The 25501-nt window shown below is 40.4% G+C and overlaps 3 protein-coding genes across 5 annotated transcripts; 2 read left to right on the top strand and 1 right to left on the bottom strand.

Moving 5' to 3' along the window:
- Nucleotides 1-1573: 1573 nt before the first annotated feature.
- zc3h15 (zinc finger CCCH-type containing 15) lies at nucleotides 1574-8840 on the top strand. Of its 2 annotated transcripts, XR_011585277.1 has the most exons (12): nucleotides 1574-1767; nucleotides 3816-3917; nucleotides 4125-4230; nucleotides 4319-4471; nucleotides 4809-4906; nucleotides 4991-5173; nucleotides 5981-6061; nucleotides 6221-6286; nucleotides 6464-6571; nucleotides 7473-7608; nucleotides 7833-8376; nucleotides 8411-8840. XR_011585277.1 is itself a non-coding variant. In XM_070841409.1 (11 exons), the coding sequence occupies exons 1-11, from the start codon at nucleotides 1693-1695 to the stop codon at nucleotides 8018-8020; spliced, it is 1296 nt and encodes a 431-aa protein (XP_070697510.1). In that variant the 5' UTR covers nucleotides 1574-1692; the 3' UTR covers nucleotides 8021-8840. The 2 variants fall into 2 exon arrangements, 1 of the variants encoding a protein (XP_070697510.1); XM_070841409.1 differs by having other exon boundaries at nucleotides 7833-8840.
- Nucleotides 8841-9992: 1152 nt separating this feature from the next.
- Nucleotides 9993-17919, bottom strand: rbm45 (RNA binding motif protein 45). 2 transcript variants are annotated; one of them, XM_070840838.1, is made up of 11 exons: nucleotides 17635-17919; nucleotides 16767-16889; nucleotides 15783-15909; nucleotides 15413-15541; nucleotides 14353-14523; nucleotides 13386-13515; nucleotides 12574-12667; nucleotides 11774-11931; nucleotides 11385-11460; nucleotides 11097-11235; nucleotides 9993-10538 (listed from the first exon to the last, which is right to left on the bottom strand). In XM_070840838.1, exons 1-10 carry the CDS (start codon nucleotides 17908-17910, stop codon nucleotides 11119-11121), a joined length of 1401 nt encoding a protein of 466 aa, XP_070696939.1. In that variant the 5' UTR covers nucleotides 17911-17919; the 3' UTR covers nucleotides 9993-10538; nucleotides 11097-11118. The 2 variants fall into 2 exon arrangements, with proteins under 2 accessions (XP_070696939.1, XP_070696940.1); XM_070840839.1 differs by having other exon boundaries at nucleotides 12589-12667.
- A 2668-nt stretch (nucleotides 17920-20587) lies between these two features.
- LOC139211136 (cytochrome c) lies at nucleotides 20588-24448 on the top strand. The gene is made up of 3 exons (XM_070841407.1): nucleotides 20588-20696; nucleotides 22228-22402; nucleotides 23097-24448. Exons 2-3 carry the CDS (start codon nucleotides 22234-22236, stop codon nucleotides 23240-23242), a joined length of 315 nt encoding a protein of 104 aa, XP_070697508.1. The 5' UTR covers nucleotides 20588-20696; nucleotides 22228-22233; the 3' UTR covers nucleotides 23243-24448.
- The last annotated feature ends 1053 nt before the right edge of the window (nucleotides 24449-25501 follow it).

Here is a 25501-nt window from a genome sequence, read left to right as displayed (position 1 = left end):
TCAGAGACCACACAACCTACAGCACACAACCAAAGTTTCCAGAATGTCATCCAATACTCGGGCAGTAAAAGTCATACCATGGGTGTCTTAATCGACCAGAGGTCTATATAATCAAACTATTAAACAGAGGCAAAATGCTAATAAAACAGTCTTATGCCCACTGGCCAGATGGCGGCTCTGTAACAAATCTTTTTTTTTATGCTAGGATAATTACTTGTAAACCATGTATTGTAGAAACACAGTTCTTTTTTGCTTCTTTTTTGATTTTGTGGCATGAGGTGAGTCAGCAGCACACTGGAACATCAGTTCTTGCCACACAGGTCTCTGCACCATGTTGAATTTTCCTATTAGTGTGATAATAGTGTGATATCATTCATTCAGCTATGTCCAACTTTGGCATTTAGCTTCTCCTTGGACTCTCCTGCCATCCTCCTCCCATAAGTCACACTTGTCTTGATCTTGATCATTTGACTGCTACATATCAATCAGCTGAGGTTTGTGGCCTGAATCTGACTAAATAAAGTGTGACTTATTAACACAAAATACCATCTTAATGAAACTTGACATAGTTGGTAATTGTATCACCTTATCTCTGCAGACAGTATATATATATATATATATATATATATATATATATATATATATATATATATATATATATGTGTGTGTGTGTGTGTGTGTGTGTGTGTGTATATATATATATTTATAATGTTCATTTTCCACTCAGGTGCTTGAAGTCAACTGGCTGCTTCAAAGAACTACATTTCCTATTCTTGTTCTCATTCTAATATCAGCTCTTCGCTCTCTAAGGATATGTCTTGGCCTTTTGGTTTGACCTGGCCACTAAACTAGTCAGTGCATTATTTCTCATCTGTTACATCTCACCTCAACTGGCAGATATCACAACACTGACACCTGGCGGTTAAATACTAAAACTGCAGTGAAATTACAGTGTCTCTGCCCCAACACCCCACTTGCTGTGCAGACGCCAAAAAATATAATGAATCAAAATATATAGGCATCCATTAAGATATTGATCTTTTTCTGGCAGCTACATCACTCATATACATGATCTCTCCCCCAGCTATCCCCCACCAAATTTCAATATTAATCCATTAAAATCTAATATCATATATTTCTACATAGTGTTGAATAAGAGATTTCAACCTAAATTGTACTTTTACCCAGTTGAAGATTGAAAAGGTTCCAAAATGCTAAGAAATGAACTGTTGTAAAATCAAACCAAACCAAAATAAAAACATCTCAGTAAAGGGAGGAATAGCAACACTAGCTCAGTAATATCAGTAATGTAAATCAGTAATGTATAATGTGGAATGGAAATTGTGCTACAACCTAAAAAACACTTTAATTATTTATCTATTTATTTATTTGTTTATTATTGACTATGAATACAAATCTCAAATTGTTAGAAGTAGGTTTAATAAAAAAATTTTAGCTGGTTTTAGTTAGCCGGATAAGTAAATTTTTCAGTAGACTACATTGCCCGCCATGCTTATCGGGGTGCGTGATGACGCCACCGAACATCAACAACTCACATGTGGCCTACGCGCGCCGTTGCCGTGCTAGCAACAACTGGGTAATGTGGAGTGGACTTCCCATCTGAAACCCCAGATTAAAAATACATATAGATTATTGTAGGCTCGTTTTGTACACAGTTTTCTTTGAGCCAACATGCCTCCGAAGAAACCCGCCCCGCCCACGGGAAGTAAAAAAACTCAAGAGAAGAAAAAGGAAAAGATAATCGAGGTAACATTAACACGCGTTAGCTTGTCGGTGTTTAGCGTTAGCTGAGCAGCTAAAGCACCGCACGCTGCCGTTCAATGCTGACAGAAGCTAACACAAGTGAACAGAAAAGTTACACCGGCCTCTGGGTGTTTGTCAACGTTACCCAATTGTCCAGAAGTTGCTGTGGTTAAGTTAGCCGGCTCCTAACACAAATACTAATCACTACAATGTAACCCTGGGCAAATTAGCAAGCTGTCAGGAGGCTAGCTATGTTTATTTTGGACAAATGCGTGTAACGTTATCTTAGTGAGGCCGTGGAGCTGCTAGCAGGGCCTCTCCGCCGCAGTAAGAGTTCACACCTGTCAGATTAAGGTTACAATACGTCCCTTAAATCAGCAACTACTATTAGGAGCCATAGAATAAGGTCTGTATAGTGTTTCATATGATTAGCTTGGTTGTTTTTGTACACTAAAGGGCATCGAAACGCGGTTTGATGGGCCTGTTTGTGGTCGGCCCAACAGGACGGATGAAGGACCAGATTTTAGTCCGTTTCGGTGCCAAGCTAAGTCGTTTTTAAACTTAGTGTGTTGTCAAAGGTGAGAGTACTGTTAATGTCGCCCTTTAAAAGCAGCTATTGGTCCATAAAACGGTGCCACATCTCCCTGTCAGTGTAACCGGCTTGTCAGCGTTAGCCGCCTTTTGCTGTTTCACACACACACTCAGATTGTACTGCTAGTGTGCCAGAAGGGTTATTACTGTGCATGTTGGAGTTAGATTGTAGGTGACCTAATCCATGAAGTGGCATGTTTTATCTGCCCTGAATTGGTTACATTAACCACCACCTTAATTTCTCAACAGGTAGTAGCACTGGGTCAGCCCACTAGTGTGATAGCAACTAAATACACAACCTTGTACATAATCCGTGGTCTGTTACTTAATAGGAAAAGGTGCATTGCCTACAAATCCCAGGAGATGTATGTGTGTCCAAAGTCTGATCTAGTTTATTCCTCTGTGCCATAGACCCCCACTGTTGTACAGAAGCTATTGAAAACTCATGGAAGCCACACCGTTGTCCTGACTGACATGTTATTCCCCAGAAGCAACAGTAAAAACTACAGTGTGATCGCTTTTTAACAATGAAACAGTATACCTCTTTTCTGAAAATTTAAGCTGTGCACTGGGAAATTTAGAGAAGAGCCTGTCAATATTTTTTGCTGAATTAGAAGTTGATTTAGAAACAATTCATCTTTTTATGGCCATCAGCACAGTGACCAATCCAACAGGAAAACAGTTGTCACATCTGATTTATTACAGCGCTTTACTCCTTACAGACTTGGTCAGTTGCTGAGATAGATTGTCGCTGTGATATAATGAATCTTGGCTGGTGTGTGTTTATTCTTCTGGTGTGCTCCTGGAAACCTCTTACTAACCATTAACGTGTTCACACTTATGGATGAGGACAGCTGCATCATCCTTAATTTTACAGCCCCTAACACACAGCAGTCACGCAGGTTCATTACATATCACACTGTGCGAGGTGAGTCTACTAAAATCAGGAGTCGCAATCTTGCAAACTGCGTGATCTGAATTTTGAGGCATGTCAGATTGTGTGATGGATGTCTTGAATCATAGAATTGCGATAAAAGAAGATGCATGCAGAGATGCAACATAAACGCGTGTCCTCATTCTGTGGAAATGCAGCAAAAGACAAGCAGTTTTTTTTGTTGTTTATCTAAACTCTTCTCATTAATGGTGGTTATGGTGTTGTTCCATTAGTGTCTACTGTTTGTGTCATCTCAGTTTGTAGACGTTGGTCATCTATCAACTATCAGCAGTCATTGTTGGATTTGAGACTGTCAGGGTTTTGACTCAGGCTGTCTGTGGTCACAAGCGCTCTAAATCACATGTTGGTGGATGTAATGAAGAGTCACCATGTTCAATGCTTCAGAAACTTTAATCTGGGGTGGCCCAAAATCACACTGTGTAACGGCCTGTAAGCTCCGTGCTGCCTGGAATTCTCACAAGATGCTGATTATGAAGCTAATGATTGTTTGACTTTTTTCCCTTAGGACAAGACATTTGGCTTGAAGAACAAGAAAGGGGCCAAGCAGCAGAAGTTCATCAAGAACGTCACTCAGCAAGTCAAATATGGACAACAAAGTAGCAGACAGGTCAGGAGGCAATGCTCATTTTCAGGATCTGTTTTTTTTTTCTCAATGTGTTCATATGTCTTGTCTTTTCAGAATTTTTGTCTCTAAGCCTCGCTGTTTGTCACTCTACTTCTCTGTTCTCATTCTACCAAATCATTTTAAATGTCAGCTGTGAAAAAGCCACACTTGTAAGAGAAAAAAAGTCTGATTGTTGCCAGTTGTTTGTAGGCTGCTGACGCAGATAAGACCAATAAGAAGACTGACAAGAAAAAAGAGTTGGATGAGCTCAATGAGCTGTTTAAACCCGTTGTCGCTGCTCAGAAAGTCAGCAAAGGTAAACGTCACACAGATGGTTAATTCTAACTTTGACCCGTGTACTAGAAAAGATAAATAATCGTTCACCTCTTCTGTCTTTTCTGCAGGCGTGGACCCAAAATCAGTGCTGTGTGCTTTCTTTAAGCAAGGCCAGTGCACTAAAGGTGACAAGTGCAAGTTCAGCCATGATTTGTCAATGGAGAGGAAATGTGAGAAGAGAAGTGTCTATGTGGATGAAAGAGATGAAGACCTGGAAAAAGGTGTGTGTGTAGTGCAATGACCAGGACATATTATAATACAACTTAGTGCGGTGCGATGTTGTGATTTCCGTATTATGATTGTTACTTCATGAAAATTGTAATTTTTGTTACTATCGTCCCTAAGCCGTCAGACCATCTGATTATAAACTATGACAGTTTTGGGAATTGCTTGGCATTTAATATTACAGTTACATGAATTGTAGGCATACTTTCCTTTGCCTGTGTTTCTTCTTTCTGTTCATTGAAATATGAAACAAATGTGTGATTGGGTTTTATTTTGTATGAAACGCTTAACTTGTTGAATTGATGAAGACTGGGCCTGCTGTGTTCTGTGTAGACACCATGGACAACTGGGACGAGAAGAAACTGGAGGAGGTGGTCAACAAAAAACACGGAGAGGCCGAGAAGAAGAAACCACAAACACAAACACAAATTGTAAGTGTGTTCTGATAATAAATTATGAACAATGAGGGAAGTCCCCGTTATGTAACATTGTCTACTCTGTTGTATTGTCTGCAGGTGTGTAAGCACTTCCTGGACGCCATAGAGAATAATAAGTACGGCTGGTTCTGGGTATGTCCGGGGGGCGGTGATTCCTGCATGTACCGCCATGCCCTACCACCTGGCTTTGTGCTGAAAAAAGACAAGAAGAAGGAGGAGAAAGAGGAGGAAATTTCGCTGGAGGAACTGATAGAAAACGAGGTAAGGAGGGGTGGAGGGATGCAAAGTCTCTGCTTTTGTGATTTGCAGTAAATAGCCTTGGGGAAGAAAATAAATTACAGTCCAAATGGGAGGTGTTTTTGGAGGCCTGAGGTGAATTAGAGCAGGATAGGGAGCTTGGTCTGAAGGGAATACTGGTGAGGATGCTTCATTGCATTACTGATGTGCAAACCATTCCACATATGGGCTTTGCACTTGGGGGCCTGAATCTCATCAAACATTGTTAGTGCCATCATGAAGGTCCATAGCCAAGCGTTTGAACATGAATACACAACTACTAAACCCAGGAAGCTTCTAGTACAAATATTATGTTCATATCAGATGTGTCAACATGGCAGTGGTGGTTAGCTTGCCATTCTGTTAGATGTTGGCTAACAAACTGCCATTAGTACTGGTAATTGTTAAATAAGTAAACTTTATTTCTTTTGCACCATTAAAAACCGTTACAAAGTGCTTCTTCTGGTCACAAAAACCAGTAAAACAAGATGAGCTTCATAAAACAGAATTAGATAAGTTGTAAAGTTGTAAAATGTCTTTCAATACTGGAACCACAACAAAGACCATTTGTCAGTCAGAAACAACACAGAAATAAATGAAGCCTGAGGCGGCCAAATGAAATATTACAAATGTAACCAGTTTTGAGATATTGTTGCCCAAAAGGTGATGAAGCCATTTTGCAGAGGGCTACCACCCAGGGGTCTGAGGCTCTGTAAATACTCCATGTGACTGATGTTACCTTGGGAGCTCTCTTTATCCGCCACCTCCTGACGTCTGTCCTTCCCCCTGCAGCGTGCAGCTCTGGGTGCTGATGTGACTCGGATCACCCTCGAGACTTTTCTGGCTTGGAAGAAGAGGAAAAGGCAGGAGAAGGTTGGAATGTGTTCGATTATTTTTATTAACATCAGTTTGTCAGAGCAGCACCAGTGTGTTGATTTTAAGTCCCTCATTTCCTTGTGGAAAGATTCAGGACATTGTCACGAGTTCCATGATTAAATCATAAAACCTTTATGTGGATACACTTTTTAACAGGTGGACAAAGCGAAGGAGGAGATGGAGAAGAAGAAGGCCGACTTTAAGGCTGGAAAGTCGTTAGTGGTAAGTCTGGCTCCAACTGGTGTGTGTGTGTGTGTGTGTGTGTTTTTCTCACAAAGTTTCCAGGATAACCGTCCGTGTCTCTTTACATATTGTGATGTATGAGCTTTACTAACAGTGATTGTATCGTGGACATTGTCAGAGTAATACAGCATTTAATTAAATCACATGTATTTGTAGGTGAGCGGCCGCGAGGTGTTCGAGTTCCGTCCAGAGTTGGTCGACGATGATGATGATGAAGCTGTGGACACTCGATTTGCCAGTGAAGATGAAGAAGATGAGGAAGAGGTAATTACGAATTAGTAATTATCTGTACTTTTCAAATGCACTCTCTGCCATAACCTCCTACAGTCAATAGTTATTTAATTTGGCTTTGGATGACTTCATATTGATTTGTGCGCTGTGGTTCTCGCGCTGGAAGTGAGACGTCGTCGTTTGCATTGTACAAAATATCTGCAGTTTAACAGTGTTTACATGTCGGCCAGTATGAGAAATTATTTTGGTTGTACTGTGAAGTCGTGTTGTCAGGGAGTTACTGCAGGTCCTGAAATATCCTGAAAAAGTCAAAAATATTGACGTATGAGGCCTTTACATATTTAAATATTTTGAACACCGTGAACAAGAGGTGATGAGATGATGGCTGCTGCTCTGGTTTTTAGACATTTAGCCGACAAACTATGTATCCAACTGTATGAATGTTCAGTAAGAGTGAACCAAAGGCTCTAGGTGCTGTGGTCGTCATGTAATCCTTCCAATCTCATGAGGTCGTCTTAACTTTACCATAATATTTGCAGTGTAACAGTATCACGATATCAGCACTCAGTCTGTACTTCATTAATTCACTAATTCATCTTCTGGTTCATTTTTTCCTCTGTGGTACTAAAATATTGTTTTGTCAGAGAAAATCTGTTTTTTGTCGCCAGGTTGTAAAGACACGTTTTCAGTTTGTCTCTGAAAACTGCAGATATCCTGATAACACTAATCACAAACCTGTTTCCTTATTAATGCAAAGTATTCACTACGGAACAATCATCCTTAGTCAGCATCCAGCAGAACACTCAGTATTTATTGTTTTACAATACACCAGTGGTCCATCACTCAAGACTGGAGTACTTTCCCTACTTCTGTGTTATTTTACCACTTTTATGTCACACCCCCATCTCAACCTTATTTACAACTTTCATTCCAGATTACTACTACAGAGGTCCAGGACATAGATTTATCCCGCTTTGTTCCACAAGAGGTCGACAACACAGGCATTACCGTAGCATCCACGGACCGTTTCACTTCTAGGAAAAACACTCAGCTGAACGAAAAAGACAGTGGTAAGAAAAACTTGGTGCTCTTTTCTGCCTGTTTGCCATGCTAATGCTGGTCAGTTGGTGGGCTTAACAACTGCCTGCAACCACCAGCCAGTACGTTTTGTTGAAATTATAACTTCTGATGACCTTAAAGAGAAACAGATGGGTACTTTTGATACACAAAATAACAGAAACAAAAGATGGCTTTTTGTCTTCATTCATGTGTCTTCTCCTCTGCTCATCTTCAGAGGAGCAGTTGAACGGAGCTTGCGGTGGTGCTGAAGCCAACGGGCTTTCGGGAGCAGAGGGAGGCGGGGAGGACGGAGGAGGGGAGGACGAAGAAGATGATGAGGTACCGGTGGATGAGAACCTGTTCACAGGCGAAGATCTGGAGGAGCTTGACGAGGAACTCAACACACTGGCGCTGGAAGACTGAGAGGGAGCGTGTGGTGGAAGATAGGACGGACTAAGTGACAAAGGGAAGGCCGGATGGATGCATGGAGCTAAACAACAAAGAGACGACGTGTTCGAACGATTTTAAATTTCAGAGACTCCAGTAATAAAGCCTGATGATATCATGACATCACTGCCTGTCTCTGCCCCGTTTTCTGTTTTGCCCTTCACAGTCCACCGAGTCCTCTGCTTTTTTTTTAGTCCATCGGATGTTCAGATGTCCACAGCAGGGTCAGTTAGGGTTCACCAGGGCCAACGCTACATGAATGTGTCACAATTTCCATTGAAAGAATTGGGCTGCTGCTGTTGTGCACTTTTTGTTGCTCAATCAACTCGTCGGCTTACAGTGAACTTAAATTACTTGATAAATTAGGCTTACAGTGCTTCTCTACCTGATCAGTTGAATATAGTGATTTACAGAGTGAGATTTAAGAGCTTAAAAATGAGATTTAAATTAATCTGATAACATTATCAATAACTTTTTGAGGACAGGAGTGATTCTGTTGTAAGAAGCTGAATCTGGTCAGAGCGTCACCAAAATAAAAGCTTCAGTTTTAGCTTTTTATCACTTTCACCTTTTTCCCTTAGTCATTTCATTTAGCCGAAGTTAAAGCCCAGTTGAAAATTCTTATGGAAATTTAATGCTTTAACGTTTGAGGAAATGTCCACACCAAGCTTCTAAAATGTCGGCCTATCTGTAATTAAGCCCCAGCAAGGAAACCAAATGCCCCCATTGTCAGCCCTCTATTGTAAATAATGTTCTCATGAGTTGCCTCCTGAAGAAATAAAAACTGTACATCCAGTGTGCGCCTCTTCTTGAACTGCCAAGTCCTACATCATATGGCTAAAATCTCCATTTCAATGATAATGTATCAGATGACGACGTGAGAGGTCATACTGATGAACATACAACACATTAACGCCCCATCACAGATGTCATCAGTGAACTCATTATTTAGCTGTCCGGTCTTCAACTTCATTGTTTTCTTGCTCTGTGTTTTGGCTGCAGCAGAGAAAAGTTACCTGCTCAGGACCAGTTAGTTAGAGACCAGCTGGTGAACAGAGTGGAGCGTTCAGCGGCTATAGAGCCAGATGTTCCCCCTAGATTAGTACAGATCAAAATTAAAAACCTAAAATTAGCAAAGTGGTAAGAAATGACTCTGCTGCCCCGTAACTACACTAGTACCTGATCTCAGGTTGTCTGCATGCCACTTAGTTTGTGGTAGTTTGTTGATTTCAAGATGTTCACCATGTGAGCAAAATTTAAACTAAAACTAATAAAGGTTTTAGAAGCTGAGACATCAGATCATTAATGTGATGTTGAAACTCATTTCAATTGTGAAGATCAAATTACTTGCTAATATTTGACTTTGGAAAATATCACGAGGGTATTTTAAGTATGCATATGTATCATTAGAGTGGCTCATACATTGCCACTGATTGAAGCACTGTCTTTATTACAGTGATGAACTAATTCAGCTTTATAAGACAACCTACCACATGTCTCATGTTCATACTTACCAAGGGAGACTTGTTGAGCAGCTGAAGAATTAAACCACCAGCAGATTCAGAAAACATCTTTTTGTTTGTAGTCTTACGTCCACAGTCCGTCCTCTTGCCCCACAGAGAATTTAACCTAGATTTCTCTCAACTGAAAAAACATTAATGTGCTCTCAGCTGACAGTGGCGTGGCAAAGACTTGGTATGCCTCTGATAAACTCTTCATAACTTATGCTCCCCTTTATACAGTCTATGGGTTTCCCTCTCCTATACTTGATTTTCAATCCACTGAAGAATTAGCAAAACAGGCACATGAAAGAAATCCAACAAGAGATTTAAGTGAAGCAGCAAAATGGCAAATAGAATTAACATAATAAAAAGGTTATGAAAACAATTAACTGTCCAGTTGTCCAACAAGCTGCAAAAGAAGACACGAGACAGGCTGAGTGGGCCTTTCAAATTCTCTTTATTTTTATCGAGACAAAAAAAAAAGAAGAAAACAGTTTACAGTAAACTGAGCTCAACATGTGGTTACAGGAAATAGCATGAGAGAAAAAAGGAAGGAACAGATCTGAAAAACAAAACTGTCTGGATCCAGCTTTACAAAATGCTGATCGACAGACGGCAGCCTCCTGCCCACAATTTCACCAAGAAGAAAATGCTGCCAACCACCTAAACTACAATCACCTCACTAACCACGGTGTGCTACTGCTGTGGTACATTAGTCCATCAGTGTCAAGGTGGAAATTATGTAGATAAAAAAAGCATAAAAGCATGACACTGACCACAAGCTACACATACAGACATTGTAGTATCTGTTCACAGAGTGTATATGATTAAGACTCCATTTTAGTAGTGGATACTACTGTGTACTCAGTGAGTCACTGACCAGAAGTAAGGTCAGACTGGTGTCAAAGGTCGTGTCAGAGGTCGGGAGAAGGTCTCGATGTCGGTTGGTCGGTCTGTCAGGTCAGGTGTCATTGTGTCATGACAACAGTCGCCTAGGGAACAAGAAGCTGCAGTGTTATTCACATGGAGAGAAACAACTCAGCTGTCATCAGAAACGTGTTGATATCTTGCTTTCCTTACTAATGGCAAAAAGCTTTGGCAAAAAAAAAACACACACTCTACTGTTTGCAAATGAAGCATCTTCACTGGGAGGTAAAAATATTTTAGACTGTGTATTAAGTACAAAGTATTTTGTATTTTGTTTACTGAAATGGCATCACAACTGTCTGGCATGAAAGCAGAATAATGGTGGTTGCTTCGTCTCCAAGCCGACCCTGAAATTACTTAGTGCCATATGCACTACATCTCAAACACTAACATACACACTTTACTTGGTGGTTGGTTAGCACGTCCACGTAAAGTATGTGACACTGAGTCACACACTGGTGTTGTATTTCAGAAATGTGACTTCATATTTTCCTAAACAAAAATGTCAGGATGAAACAGGCCTTACAGTGATTATATTTACTATAAGAAACACATTGTTACCAAAATACAAAATACTTTGGTACCAGATTGGCCATTTAATCATACTGAAACTTGGCACTTACCGGTCACTTCTGTCTGGTGGTCCTAGTAGGTACGAGGACGTTTATGAGATTCCTCTCTGGGAGGATCGGCCAGCATCACCTTCATCTTCACTCCGTTGACGACCCGACCGTGGAGCGCTGCCATGGCCTCATCCGCACACTGAGAGAGAGGCAGGGGTGAACATCCAGGGGGAAGAAGAGGGAAAATGTCACTAAGGGAGACGTACTCCGCACTGAAATACAGAATAACACAACACGTCACTTCTTTCATTACTCCAGACCTTATCCTGCATCAGTTCAGACTCTCACCTGTTTGTCTGCATACTTCATGTATCCAACCTTCCTCCCAGGAACCAAATGGACCTCAATAAGAGAACCAAAGCGACTACAAGACACAGACAGAGAGAGTCACAGTGTGAGAAAAACATATAATTGTAAAGCATTTGTTGATGTCTTGTCTGTCTTGTCATCATTTTAATTACAACATCTCACTGTCAACTGAGAGCATATAGCTTCACTCTCACCCAGAGTCATTTAAAGCCACTAAGCCAAGAATTGTGATCAACTGAAGCTTTGACCTTGAGGCTAATGGGCCATTATTTTCACACTGTTTTAAGAATTTTGTGACTTTCAGACAAAATGAGTATTTACAATGTTACAGTTAAGTAAAACTGTGAGTCAACACATGGGAAATTTACCAGAAAACATCCTCCAGCACGTCGGGCGGCAGCGGGGAAGGGCTAAACACAACAAATAAGCGCTCCTTCGACTTGCTGTCAGGTGGGGCGAGCTTCTTGAGGGGCGGCAGGTTGACGTCTGTCTGAATCCGGGACATCTGTGAGACAGCAGAGAAGCCCTGGAAGATACCGACAAACACACCCAGGATCAGTGAGTGATTTTTTTTTTTTTTTTTTAAACCAAAATGTTTAAAACCAATGGGTCAAATATTATGTCGTCTTTCTGAACAGCAGTTTTCAGGTTAGGAGTGCTCAATCTTGTGTAACTGCTAATTATTTAAGTAATTATTTAATCTGTAAAATGCTATTAGGTGGCAGGAGGAGGCCTGGAGGAATAATTATCCAGAACAGTAATTAACCTTGAATTGTTATTTACAGGGTGAATTGTTTTCTAAAGTTACGCAGGTTATTAAATTTTGTCTCTACTGTGATGCCTGAGCAAGGGAAATGTAGAATAATTTAACATGAAATGATTTTAAAATTGTGGCAGTTTTCCAAATGAAGATTATTATTTTTTTAATTTATTTATTTTTTTTTTTTATTGATCCCTACAGCACTGGTTCAATAAATGTCGAAAATACAAAAACAGCGTACAGAAAATCTCCTTTTCTTCAACAAAACATCTTGAGAGGATTAATGCGCGTGTGGCTCGTGCAAGCAGAAAACAGTGACGATTGCAAAAGTGACAAAATAACTCGGGAGAGATAAAGAGCAGCGTGGCATGATACTTTGTAAACTGGGCTTTGATTTAATGTACTCACAGGAGGTTTCATCACTTGGCTGGTGGAGGGTCCATTCCACACTGCGGACATCATCTGGGCGGCGACAAACTGCATGGCCATCCGACCTACAGGGCTACGCACGAAAACAAGCATGCGGGCTGTTTCAAGCTGAACTACAAATGGTTCATGCAGATGAAGTTGCTGGATGCAGACAGACATGCAGACACTAAATCACGGACGTCATAAATCTGGTGACTACAGTACTGGGAACATGCTAGCTTAATGAAAACGACTTTGCATCCTTATTTTGTGTCTCTAAGATTATTTTTATGGTTATTTTAAGCCTTTTGGCTTTAAGCCCTTGGATACTTTTCCTCAATGCTTGTGTTGCAAATAAGAACAACATTGGTTGTTTAATTTTTTTGTTAACACAGTCGTTCACATGAGGTTTGATGCCATAAGTGTGTGGTGCCAACAACTCTCTCTGCTTCGGTTTACGTACTTATTGTTTACTACATAAAGACTGCTTGTTCCTTTTGTTCTTCGTCAGGGTGCAGAGGAAAACAACTCCTCGGTCACTATGGCCCACAGGGGGTAATAGTCACATTCACCCATGAATATTTAACAACAAATAATGCGTGACCAAGACGACATGCACAGAAGGTTACTGTTAATTATCAGTGGCATTTTGGTGCCCATGTTTTAATTAATGGATATATTAATTTTGAATACCATTTCTTCTCCATGCCTCTATTAACTGTGACACTTGGGCAGACACACATTAAGTGTATGCTGTTTTGTGTATTATGTATATATAGTACATGCATGTGTGTGTGTGTATGTGTGTGTACCTGCTGCGGTCCTCTCCATCGTCAACAAAATTTACTGCCAGTCTGTTGCCAGGTGGATATTCAAAGCCATTCAGCTTTTCTTTGGCGTAAACGGCTGATCCAAGATTACTGTAGCGAATCAAAGCATGACCTAAGGGCACATGAAACATAGGAAGCAACTTTATGTTTGTGTAGGAATTTTGGAATCTGGGAGGAATCATGTGAGCCTCACTGAGTCATGGTTGGGTCAAATTGGTTGGGCCGAATTGTAACCTAAAGTTGGAAAGGCCTGCTTCTGCCTCTGGAGCAGAGTTCAGCTGTCTGATTGTTTTGGGGAGGCTGGCACACTCCGGATAAGGAGTGACGGTGCATTACTGTCACAGCCAAGGTCACAGGAGATGGCTGAGCTCTGCTACAGACAGACAAGACAGACAAGATAGTCTCCAACTGGAGGAACAGTCTGGGGGACTTGACCCTAGCTTAATTAAAATGAAGGAAATTGCTTTTTAAATACTTTTGCCCCCCCAAAATGTTTGACCTCTCAGGAAACTGTACTCAAGTTATGACATGGTAAAGATCAATCATAGTGCACTCAACTGAAAATCAATATACATCAGGTAAAATCATGTCAATTCAAGTTTATCAAATGAGGATTTGCTGCTTTTATTCACTTCATATTTTACATTCACATACCATTTGGTTTTACTGTGTTGGCCAGACTAAAAAAATGTCAGATTAAAAACTGGTGATGGTCATTGACTTCCATAGAGCCTTAGTGGCCTTCTGGAAATTCAACAGGTGGAGAACTAGGAAGTCAGCACTCCAACAGAAAGCTCAGCAAAGTCTTTTCTTTTTTGAGATAACTGAAAATGTTCACCATGTCTCAAAAATTGGATTACACATTTGTCATTTTTTTAGAATATTCCAACAAAGACGGCGTTACAGTGCCCAGATGAGTAGCACCCATATTTTGGCTTTAATCACTAACCTTTGCTCATCCCATAGGCGTCTCTCTGCAGCTCACAGTATTCCATGCCAGGAACGAGGTCAAACAGAGCAAAAATCTGCTCCTGGGTCAGTGCGGCCCGCGTTGACACCATCAGGCACCGTGTGAAGTCACCGGAGCGGTAGTCCATCACCTGGTAGTTGCCAGGGTCAGCTGTAGAGGAAGTACAGGACGCCAGGGTCAATAACAGGTCAGAGACAACTGCAGTAAAGGGGTCCTAAATGTATTCACATCACAGAACTTCAAGAAGGGTGAACAAAAAACTGAAACACACTGAATCCTCATTACAGTCTCCTCATTCACATATTGAATTTAACCATCTTTCTGATCAAAATGTACACAAACATTTGATTTATTAATGTTCTTCACAAAATCTACAATTCTGAATGCTGGATTGATTTAAATGAGGAGCACACACACAAAAAAAAAAAACAGCAAGCTGGAAGACATCTAATGTAACAACAATGCTCCTGGCTCTGTTGTTGTTACTCGCACAGCTTCTCACTCTCCCATCTTTGTTTTGATGTCTGCTTTAAGTGATAGTGACAGTACATAACTCATTACAAATTCTTGCGCTCACCAATAGAGTGTATAACCCACTCTAAAAAAAGTTGCGTTGTTTCTATCTATGGTTACATGCTAGCATCATCTACCCAGCCTGTGCTGTTGTATTGCTGCATTTCCTGGTGCGTTGCCGCCACCTTTAGGTCAGTAGAATAATGTAAAACCACTAGTAGGAGAACAGGGGCCAATTTATACAAACACTGCCCCACAGCTCCACTAAAGGGGAAAAAAACTCTACAGGGTAACTTTAAATACTGATTACTTATGCTGAACAGTCCCACTGCACATCAAATGTGCGTCATAAAATGTTAATAATCAAGTTGTGATAATATTAATAAACCTAAATAATGATGTAATAATGTCTTCCAGTGCCATTGATTATAATGTCATTTGACAGCAGAAACAAAAGACAGGAATCACCCTAAACCAGATATAACGGAAAAGAAACATCGATTTAGGTTGTTAAATAACTACATACCCATAGGGTAAGCATACTGGTTCATGGAGTCCCCAGCATTGCCCATGTAATCACCTCTGGACGCTCCCCCGGAGTAATCTTCTGACGCTGTCGCCTTGGTGCGAGGTTCAGCCAGGATGGCCCTGTAACCTAATAACACCATCATCATTACTGTCACAGTTCTGAATGACAAGAAATGTCCACACAGTTCACACAAACGTTCTGGACACTGAGACTGTCTGTAAACATACTAGATATTCTGTTAACTGTATAAGTTCAATCATGAACGTTCAGGGATGTAAAAGTTTTGTCATTCAGTACTCTCTGAGTACTCTACTGCTGCTTCTACCACAAATAAAGAGAAATTAAAAAGATGTTGACAAAATCTTACTTTTGTCACAGTTCTCTATAGCGACGGCAGCTTGGGAAGGTTTGTAGTATCTCACATAGCCCAGTCCTTTACTTTCCCCTGTGGTCTTATTCTTGATGATCACACAATACTCAATATCACCATACTCCTGAAAGAGAGACAGACAGACAGATGCAACAACCAGGGGACAAAAGGATTTGTATTCTTCCTTCAAAATTGGTTATATGGCGATTACACATAATTTAATGTCCATTCACATATAATGTGAGACAGCAGTTATAACCAGTATATATATTTGTATTCATATTTAAGATGTTACGATTTAATCAAATTAAAATTAAATATAAAAATACATAGAGTCCACCAGTTTTAGTCAAAGGACAACACCGAGGCCTTATTTTTCCTTTTTTTTAAATGATTGATTGGTGGATGACTGTGAAGTAGTCGAGTCTATTGCTTCAGCCAGCAGCCACAGACAGGCCACAATGGCTGTACTGTAATCATTTGAGGGAACCACATCTGTCAAATACATCCACTAAAAGTGCTTGTTTTTGCCAGCGACAGGCTCAGTTGTTATTTGGAGTATGTGACAGCATTGCAGAGAAGATCCCTACAGAGAGAGACCTGCAAGGTCCTTTTTATTTACCCAGGAACTCTTTTCAAAGCCACCAGACTCCATTAACAAACCCAGTAGGTTTACCTCACAGACCACAGAAGTTGTTGGTCTACAACCGCCTCCATCAGCTAGTTTGTTTGTGTTATTGTGGGTTACACAAATGCTGTGTTGGATTCAAATGAACCCTTTAAAATACCAAAGCTGCATGGTAAAATTGCAGTTTCTGTTAGTGAATTCTTGAGCAATATCACAGCTGTTTCTGGTTAAATAAAAGGGATCTTACACGCCAAAAAAAAATAGAGCCCAGGTTTTCAATGTTATTCTTTAATACATATGCAATAGGAATTAACATGGTTAATAAAGCAGGAGTGAAAAGTGGGTGCACTTACTTTGAAAGTGTTTTTAAGGTCCTCTTCTGAGAAGGTCTTGGGGATCATGACAAAGATCCTCGTCAGCTCTTCATCCTCAACGTCTCTGTGTCTTGTTGAAGAACGTGACTGGGCAATGAACACCTACACAATCAAGCACAAAAGGAAAAGAAATAAGTAATTGGTTCCACCTGCAGCATTAAGGAATCTAGAACAAGATACACACAAACGCATCGATTTTAAAAATATATTTGCAGTTAGAAGACAATGCGTGATCCCAGCTGGATTTCCAACATGTAAACAACATGTATGTCCCTAAACATAACACAGAGGATGACACGTTTTGCCTGTTAATGACAACCTCCAACGGCACTAACTTAAAGGGTCAGTTCCCCTGAATTTTAAATCTAAATTTCTCCGAGTCTTTTCGGGGTATCTAGTCGTGCTGATACTTTTGGTCTGAATGTGCCATGGTTTAGATGAATGAAAATTCAACTGTCTGTGCTGCCAAAAGCTTTCTAAAATGTCCTGGTTGGTCAAGAAGAACCAAAATGCGTCTTTTCCTATTAACTGTTTCTTTAGCAGGGGCACTTTGAAGGGAACTGAGGCATGACGGTGTCAGAGGAGTTTATCTCCAGACCTCAGCAGATACTACATGAGCTGTGTGCATTGCTGGAAACTATTGGGGGAGAGTAAGAAAATGTGGACTTTAAAAAGCGGACAAGTCAGTTATCCCTTTAACACGTATGTCGCTCTCCATGTTGCTACCGTTACCGCCCGTTGTGTAGCATGCTAGTAAGCTGCTAACCGGACGTAACGTATCATTAGGTTAACGACAAAGTGCATTGGTTATGCTAATTAGCACAACTAGCCGAATTGATAACCTTACCTTAATGGGTTTAGTCCCCTCCATCAGCACTTTTCCGTGCATTTCCTCCATGGCCAGGCAGGCCTGCGAGGACCTGGCAAACTTCACATAGCAGATTCCTTTAGACTCCTTTGTCTGCTTATCTTTGACAACCCAAACCCCCTGGATGTCCCCAAACACAGAGAAACTATCCCGAAGCTCATCTTCGGTTATGGACCGACTTGTGACGGCGAAAAGCCGGCTGTTAGGAGGGTCATCGAGGTTTTCGGCTACTTGTTTGGTGGGATATTCCTCCATCTTTGCGCCCTGCTCCACACAATGCCAGCAGCCGTTGGTGCTGCCTTCAGGTGCTCCTCGGAGCCTTCACCGTAGCTTTGGGCAACTGAACAGCAGTTACAAGTAGATCAAAAGACGGCTACTGCATTCATAATTTAATTAATTCAATCATTCATTCATTTATTTGTGTATTTTTGCAGACACAAACAGCAATTCTACCCCCTTTTTTTTAATTTGTTTTACACATATACTGTGTTGGATCCAAACTATCAATTTAAAACACCACACAATACAAACTAACCAGTCGAGACCGTGGCAGACCTTGGTTTTTGATAACTAATTTTTTGACATAATCATATAAGGCCTGCATAAATTCAGACACTGTTCCCCACTTTGGTCAAAAACAACCCCAATATTAGATGATTTGGATAAAAGTGACTATAAGTTTGGGGCCTGTAGCAGGTGGTACACTGAAGGGGTAGAATCGTGAGAAAACATTTCCATCAGTCGTGTGACTTAATCTTTAAACGTGTTGACTGTTATCTTGTTAGCGAAGGGTAGTAAATTGATCGTATTAATTCCCACAGCTTTGAAGCTATCATCAGAACTGCCAGTGACAAACCGGAAGAGCAGTGAACGTGTGCTGCCGCCTAGTGTGCAGGGTGTGTAAAGCACAAGCTCTTGTTCTTAGTTACAAAAAGGCTTTTGTAACTCACCTGTGGTGGAAGAAGTATTCACATCTTTTACTTAAACCGTAGTGTAAAAATACTGCATTATAGCTATAAGGAAAAGCCCTGCATTGAAAACGTTAAGTATATAAGTATCATCAAAGTATTAAAAAGTAAAAGTACTCAGTGCTGTTAGATAGATAGATAGATAGATAGATAGATAGATAGATAGATAGATAGATAGATAGATAGATAGATAGATAGATAGATAGATAGATAGATAGATAAATGATGAGTTAAATGATTTTCAACTAGGCTAGTTGCTAATTCATTTTCTGTCAATCAATTAATCTACTGAGCATTTCAGCTGTAGTTGTGCTTTTTCATAGGGTTTGTGTGCAAGAAAAAAGCATATCTTAAAAAATCTAAATGTAAAACTAAATGCAGAAAGTGACATGAGAAGTACCTCAAATTAGTACTTAAATATAGTACTTGTGTAAATGTATTTAATAATAAACTCACCGGAATGCTTATAATAATAATGATAATAATAGAGCATATTATGACACTGACCAGCGTAACATGCACCACATATGTAAGGCTCTCAGCTGATTACATGGCATCACAGTCTTGTGACTTGTTTGTCCGGTTGAGGTGAGCTATGTGATCTATATCTGTGCCACCAAATGCCGCGCATGTGTGTGCGTGTGAGTATGTGTGTTGTTGAGTGTGATTACGCATGCTGACAAGTGTTAAGTAAGTTTGAGAACCACCGTTTAGATTATGATGGCTTATTGTAGAGGTTGCACAGATTCATTCTGGCAGCATGAGCTTTTATACATGCACCAAACAGGAACATTATGTTGAGCTATGTGGACTTTGCCAACTGTCTGAGATTGCATCAGGAGAAATGAGAGTGACAGCGTGAAAGGGTCTGAGGCACAGTCCGTAGTCCACTCTGTAGTGACAGACAGAGGTGTCAGACAGTGTGGAGGAAGGACGTGGCCTACCAGATCACCTCAATTGAACTCCTAGACTAGAGTTAAAACTATGGAGACAAAGTCTCCCTTTAGTCTGAGGACACAGCGGTCACCTTCAAAAAACAGTAACAGACCCTCCTATTTAGACTTGCCTTCAGTTAGTTGCATTAAATTCAATGTATTACTATGTATTTTGTCTATATGTCATGTCTTGCATTTGTCTTTTAGTGTGAAAAACTTTATGAAATCTACTCTAGAGAGGCTCTTTATGCAAAAACTTTATGTTACTATTACTGACGTATTATTTCACTGTTATAAGTAAAAGATAGAGCTGAGAGGCATGTCAGACTGCGTGATATAGACTAGTTAAATGTTGGCTTGTCTTCTTGTCATTAAAAGGTTAGTTACAGGTAAGTGCTACAGTTCTAAATTATAATATGATACAAAATATGTCATGTCATCCTGTTCGTAACTCTTATCATATTCTCAGAGTAGCTTAGATATCTGAACATGCGATCATCTATACTCAAGACATTTTACTTTGAATAAAGCAGAAAAATATGAGGATATTTTGAGTTTGTCCATATTACCAAATTCGAGGAGCTGGAATATGATCGATCTACTTAAGTTTCTGTATAGCTAAAATTATATACACCTCAGTTTGTCTGATTACAGTGAAGAAATATACACATTAATGTACTTATGTATTGCCTTATAAGGTTACATCAGCAGGTGCCGTCCGCCACAATGGCAGCTGGAGAATACGGCAAGATAGAGGCACCATTGTCGCTTCCTTCCTTGGCTCCTTAACTAATTTCCTACGTAAGTTATAATTAAGAATTTCATCATAAGTATTTCATTACAAAAAAGATACGATTTTCAAATGAAAATGTAAAAGACAAGATCATGTAAATATGTAAAATTGGGTAAGGAAGCGTCTGCTTCTGAAATAAAAAATTAATAAAACAAAATGGAACTGGGCCGGATTGAAGCGTCACGTCACGACTCGCGCGGCACGTGATTGGGTGATGACGTCAAAAGCCGGTGCCTCTAAAGTACAGTGACCTTCTTTACGACCGCCAGAAACCGCTTGTCGGCCCACTGAAGCAGCTCAAACCCACCCTGGAGTGGCTCTAACCCGGCATATTTTAATCAAAAGGTAATCTTTTATGCTTCCTGCTGAGCGGGGATTGTGGATTTATTATTTAAAAGAGAAAGAAAGGAGGTGTTTGCTCTAACGGTCCTGTCTAGCTAGCGTTAGCGCCCATGTTGGTGAATAGTACAGTTGCTCTCTTTGCGTGAATTAGGTTTAATCAGCCTAGCCCGTGATTCAAGAGGGATGCGGCAGATATTATGTCGGACTGTTTAATTATTGGGTAGATGTGTATTTATGATCGCCAGACGTCCTAGATACGGTGAGAGTGTTAGCTAATACTGAACTGCTCGGACGCCGACATTGAAGCATCCTTGACAGCCTGAGCAGCCTGACACTTCCCAGACAAAAACCCAACTAGCCAGGCCAAGCTAGCAGTAGCATTACATCAAAAGACTGTTATATGTGTGTGTGCATGGGAGCACACTTACAGTATGGAGGGGGACACAGCTGTGTGTGTCCTTGATGCTTTATGAGAAGGATGTGAGGTAACCCGCCATATTAGAGGCTGACTGGGCTTTGGTACTTATGCTAGCTTTACCTTCTGTTTTACTCCAAATGGCACAACACTCAAGGTCTTTGTTCGCCCTTTGGTCCAGAAAATATAACGTTAGAATAAGAAAATCACCGATAGATGGTATACAAGTATGATAATAAGTCATAAATTACTAGATGGTCAAATATGTCTGTAATTAATAGCTTTTCTTAGAAAGTAGCGCCACCTCCGGCCAGCTGACAGTCCAGGTCTTGGCTGCCGTGGGTGCACACTGGGATCACATAAGGACAGCACAGCCGGTGAAAGAAATTTGATATGTTAAATGTTTGCTGGTGCCGTTAAGCATTTATCTCAACCAACAACAGAATTAACTACAACTCAGTGGTGAAAGTTAATAAGCTTGTTGCTCATGCATGGCAAAGCTGTTCCCGTCAGTAATTCCAGGATAATACAAGCACGGAAACACACTTTGGCGTAACACCTGCCAGCCCTCTGCCACAATGTCACGTATCCTTTACGCACCTTTTAGCTAAGTACGTTAATGCTGGCTGTTTAAAACTCATTGGCTCCTGATCGATATATTAAAGCTATACCCTCATAGCGGGATATCTGGTTTACTTGATAACTTTGGCAGCGTTTCTAGTGAGGTAACCCGAGCGGAGGCTGCCGTCGCTCGGAAGACTGGGACACTATTAACCGCGTTATAACTGTGTTAAGTGGAAGCTAGGCTAACCTGGTTTTTAAAGGGTGGCCTGTACAGGTTTTCCTTGAAGTGACCTTAGCCGGGTGCAAGTAAACACGGGAAAGTCGTGCTACAAGTGCAGAGAAAGTTGTCTCCTTAAACGACCTTCTCAAGATGGCGGCGGTCATATTGGTGCAGCGAATGAGCTTCCTGTCATAACCAGGATCTATGAATAGAAGATGGGCAGTTCACACCCATCATTAATATTATTATTATTAGAGTTTGGACAGATCAGGATTAATTACACTAATGACACTTGCTTTCTTTCTGTCTTATTTGCCTGCTCTGTGTCTCTCCAGCTGACTATGGGAGACATTGCCAAAGGAAAGAAGTCTTTCGTCCAGAAGTGTGCTCAGTGCCACACAGTAGAGGACGGGGGCAAGCACAAGGTGGGCCCCAACCTCTGGGGTCTGTTCGGCCGCAAGACCGGCCAGGCAGAGGGCTACTCATACACGGATGCCAACAAGAGTAAAGGTCAGTTCACTAGTGGTTTCAGGAGACCGTGGCTCTCCTTTGGATATGGATCAGTCACATGAAGGCGGCGTCTGAATCTGACGTAAAGATATTTGACATTTTCTGTGTAATAATGACAACTACACAGAAGAGAGAATCTGGTGTACCATGGCCGTAACAATTCTTTAACCATTTGCAAATGTCTTCAGAATGAGTCACTGTATATTTCAAGAACACACGAATGATTCAAGATGGCAAACAATGAATGTATGTGAATTACTTACAGTATGTTAGATATATTTGAAAGTATCATTTGAGTGATTTTAACGATTCCTGCCATTATTGGATTTAATCTGTTCAGTACTTTTCTAAAAGTCTGTCCCAGGTGACACATTCATTCATTCATTTAAGTCAAACAGCATAAGCCCCAAAGATATTCCATTACACTGTGAGAAAACAGAAATAAAGCAGCAAATATTCACATTTGAGACACATCTTTGCTTTTGATAGCAGTGTAACCTTAATTATTAATCAGTACTTTAGTTTAGTCTATAATTTATTTAGCACTAGTTACATTAGCAGTTTGGACTTAAGGTTTAAAAGATTGCCTATTGGTGAAACTTATTTTTCTTGTTATAGTTGCTTTGATTAAATAAGTCATCCTCCTTTCATGACTGGTCATCGGTCTAATCGCTGATCGTGTGTCTTGGCACAGGTATTGTGTGGGGGGAGGACACCTTGATGGAGTACCTGGAGAACCCCAAGAAGTACATTCCTGGAACCAAAATGATCTTCGCTGGCATTAAAAAGAAGGGAGAGCGCCAGGACGTCGTTGCATACCTTAAATCGGCAACATCATGAGCTAAACATCTAAATATTTAATGTAACTTTACAGTATATTTTTGTTTATTTTTAGGCTTGCACAAACTAAACATATGGTTTTATGTTTAGTCAGTTGTACATAATGCTAATTTATGTTGTCCAGGGTTTTAAAAAAAAAAAAAAAGTGGCACTTGTGGGTACTAGTGAGTTTACAGCAAGTGTCACTTTAAGGTCGGGGTGCGAGTGGCTGTTCAAGTGACTAAACATAAAACTACAATCAGGTTTTCTTTTTTTTTTTGTGAATCTATCCTTTGACTCTAATGACAAGGAAAAGACTAATCACATTATCTAAAACTCCTAGTCATGATAGGTTATCTGTTTTCCATGACAACATTGTGTGGTACTTTCTGCTAGCAGAGCCATCCGCCATCAACCTCATTTTTTGAAAATTATAACTGCTAAAAAAAAGTTATTACTTTCAGTCACATCAGAGTGGTACAGAGTGGAACGTTGGGATTTTTGGTGGTTTACTGGTACTGACTCACAATCCACCACCAACTTTTAACGGCAGCTGGAGTTTCTAACCTCAGAAGGGGTGATGCAGTGTCCAGAATTTTCTGCACTCCCCCTTTTCTATCTCTACATATTGGCGGTCAGAAACTTCCACTCCCCATGAATGCTCCTTAGATTTCACAGACTGAACATTTTGCAGCCTGACAAAATGACACAGCCAGATCTGTTAGGTTACTGAAGCAGCCCCTCTCAGTTCCTGTTTTTACCCCCTGCCTGTCCTCAGACTCGGTACGAGTTTTTTTTTAAATTGTGCTAAGTGTGACACTATTATCTGCCTCATTACAGCTGAGAATTGTGGGGTATGATTATATGTTAATGCCTTTTTAAAACCACCACAATGCTGAGATCCGTACAGTGTGAAATCAGCTGGCATACAATCACCATGCCTAACAATGTTGCGAATCTACTGTAATTAAGTAGAAAAACCATCTGGAGTGAAGGAAGCGTTTGTTATTTACCTGGTTTCACAGGCCTGGGAGAGTATGGTTTTAATTTATTTTACTGTAATCTGACTGACATCTGTAGAATATTTTGATGGGGCTGCTTGCTGTCGGTGTACACAGGAATGTACATTATGCACATAAACAATATTAAAAATGTGATAGCTATGTTGTGTAGTTGTGGACCGGATGGATGAAGGATCAATTAAAAGAAAACATCCAGAAATGGTAATGTTGATGGTTGTCTTCATTTCAAGGTGTTTATTGTTGCACTAAATCGTGATTCTGATATTACAAGTTTTCATGGAAGTAGCTGCTGAGGTTTAACAGAGACTCCAATTTAGATCGAGGCAACCAAATGCTGAATATACTTTACATATGTGAAATGACACATAAGCTGAAAGAATATATAAAAATAAAGCAGGTAAAAATCTAGTTTACTATCTCCTATGATTTCCTTCAGTCAAAACCAGACCAGTTCTACAAATTCTACAATCGCCTCTCTGCAGCTGTGTTGAAGTCTAACAGATTTTTTTAGGGGACATTTACCCTAAATTCTTATCAAATTAGAGCCATTAACTGAGGTCCATCTTGATGATTTACAAGACGACCATTTGTCCTTTAGTGTCCTCACTTTTTTGGTTAAACCAGGGTATGTTAAACTTTAGACTAGCTGGTCCTGCGTCTGGCATTTTTTTGATTGTGAGATTTCTTTCAGTGTGTTGAGGCACATCTGATCCTCTAATTACAGTTTGAACAGTTTGGAGACTCAATTGTTTCCTGTTTAAAAAGCCAGGAGCAGATCTATACCATGAGCCTTGAAAGTGAATTTGTTTATGAGAGTTGGACTTAAGACTTAAGTATATATATGCAACCATATAGGCGTGTGTGTATATATATATATGCATATGTAATCTTTCTAGGAACAGAGGGCAGCTCAGGCCCTGTACCCTGTCACGTTTCCTCCCCTCGGTCAAAGCTCAGTTAGCAGCAGAGACGTGACTGGATCTGTCTTCAAACACTCTGCCTGCACACGGCTGAGTATATTTGTTTGTGCTGCTAGGCTGTAAACCCAGGAAATTATATGAGGATCTAGTTTGCGGAAAACTATAATTAAGATGAACAGCTGCTGGGGATTTCTCTGTTCCTCCTAATTACACTCTAAATTAATAACCCTGCAGTTACTCTACATGTTTTCATATGGAGGAAGCCACAGTGTAGCTCTGATGATCACACTACTTTTAAAAGTCCTTTTCCTCCAGTGGTCTCTGGTATCTTTGTGTGA

Source organism: Pempheris klunzingeri, chromosome 12 (genome assembly GCF_042242105.1).
Source record: "Pempheris klunzingeri isolate RE-2024b chromosome 12, fPemKlu1.hap1, whole genome shotgun sequence".
Lineage (NCBI taxonomy): Eukaryota > Metazoa > Chordata > Actinopteri > Acropomatiformes > Pempheridae > Pempheris > Pempheris klunzingeri.
The sequence above is the reverse complement of the archived record's forward strand: the minus strand, read 5'-3'. Positions and strand labels throughout refer to the sequence as shown.

Coding starts and splice junctions, on each gene's coding strand:
- rbm45 (XM_070840838.1), bottom strand. CDS start 17,910: ATGGAGGAATATCCCACCAAACAAGTAGCCGAAAACCTCGATGACCCT. Junction 12,668..13,385: donor GATGGAGAGGACCGCAGCAG/GTACACACACAT, acceptor TTTCGTGCGTAG/CCCTGTAGGTCGGATGGCCA. Junction 11,461..11,773: donor GTGCTGGAGGATGTTTTCTG/GTAAATTTCCCA, acceptor TGTGTCTTGTAG/TCGCTTTGGTTCTCTTATTG.
- LOC139211136 (XM_070841407.1), top strand. CDS start 22,234: ATGGGAGACATTGCCAAAGGAAAGAAGTCTTTCGTCCAGAAGTGTGCT. Junction 22,403..23,096: donor GGATGCCAACAAGAGTAAAG/GTCAGTTCACTA, acceptor GTCTTGGCACAG/GTATTGTGTGGGGGGAGGAC.
- zc3h15 (XM_070841409.1), top strand. CDS start 1,693: ATGCCTCCGAAGAAACCCGCCCCGCCCACGGGAAGTAAAAAAACTCAA. Junction 4,231..4,318: donor TGCTCAGAAAGTCAGCAAAG/GTAAACGTCACA, acceptor TCTTTTCTGCAG/GCGTGGACCCAAAATCAGTG. Junction 5,174..5,980: donor AGGAACTGATAGAAAACGAG/GTAAGGAGGGGT, acceptor TTCCCCCTGCAG/CGTGCAGCTCTGGGTGCTGA.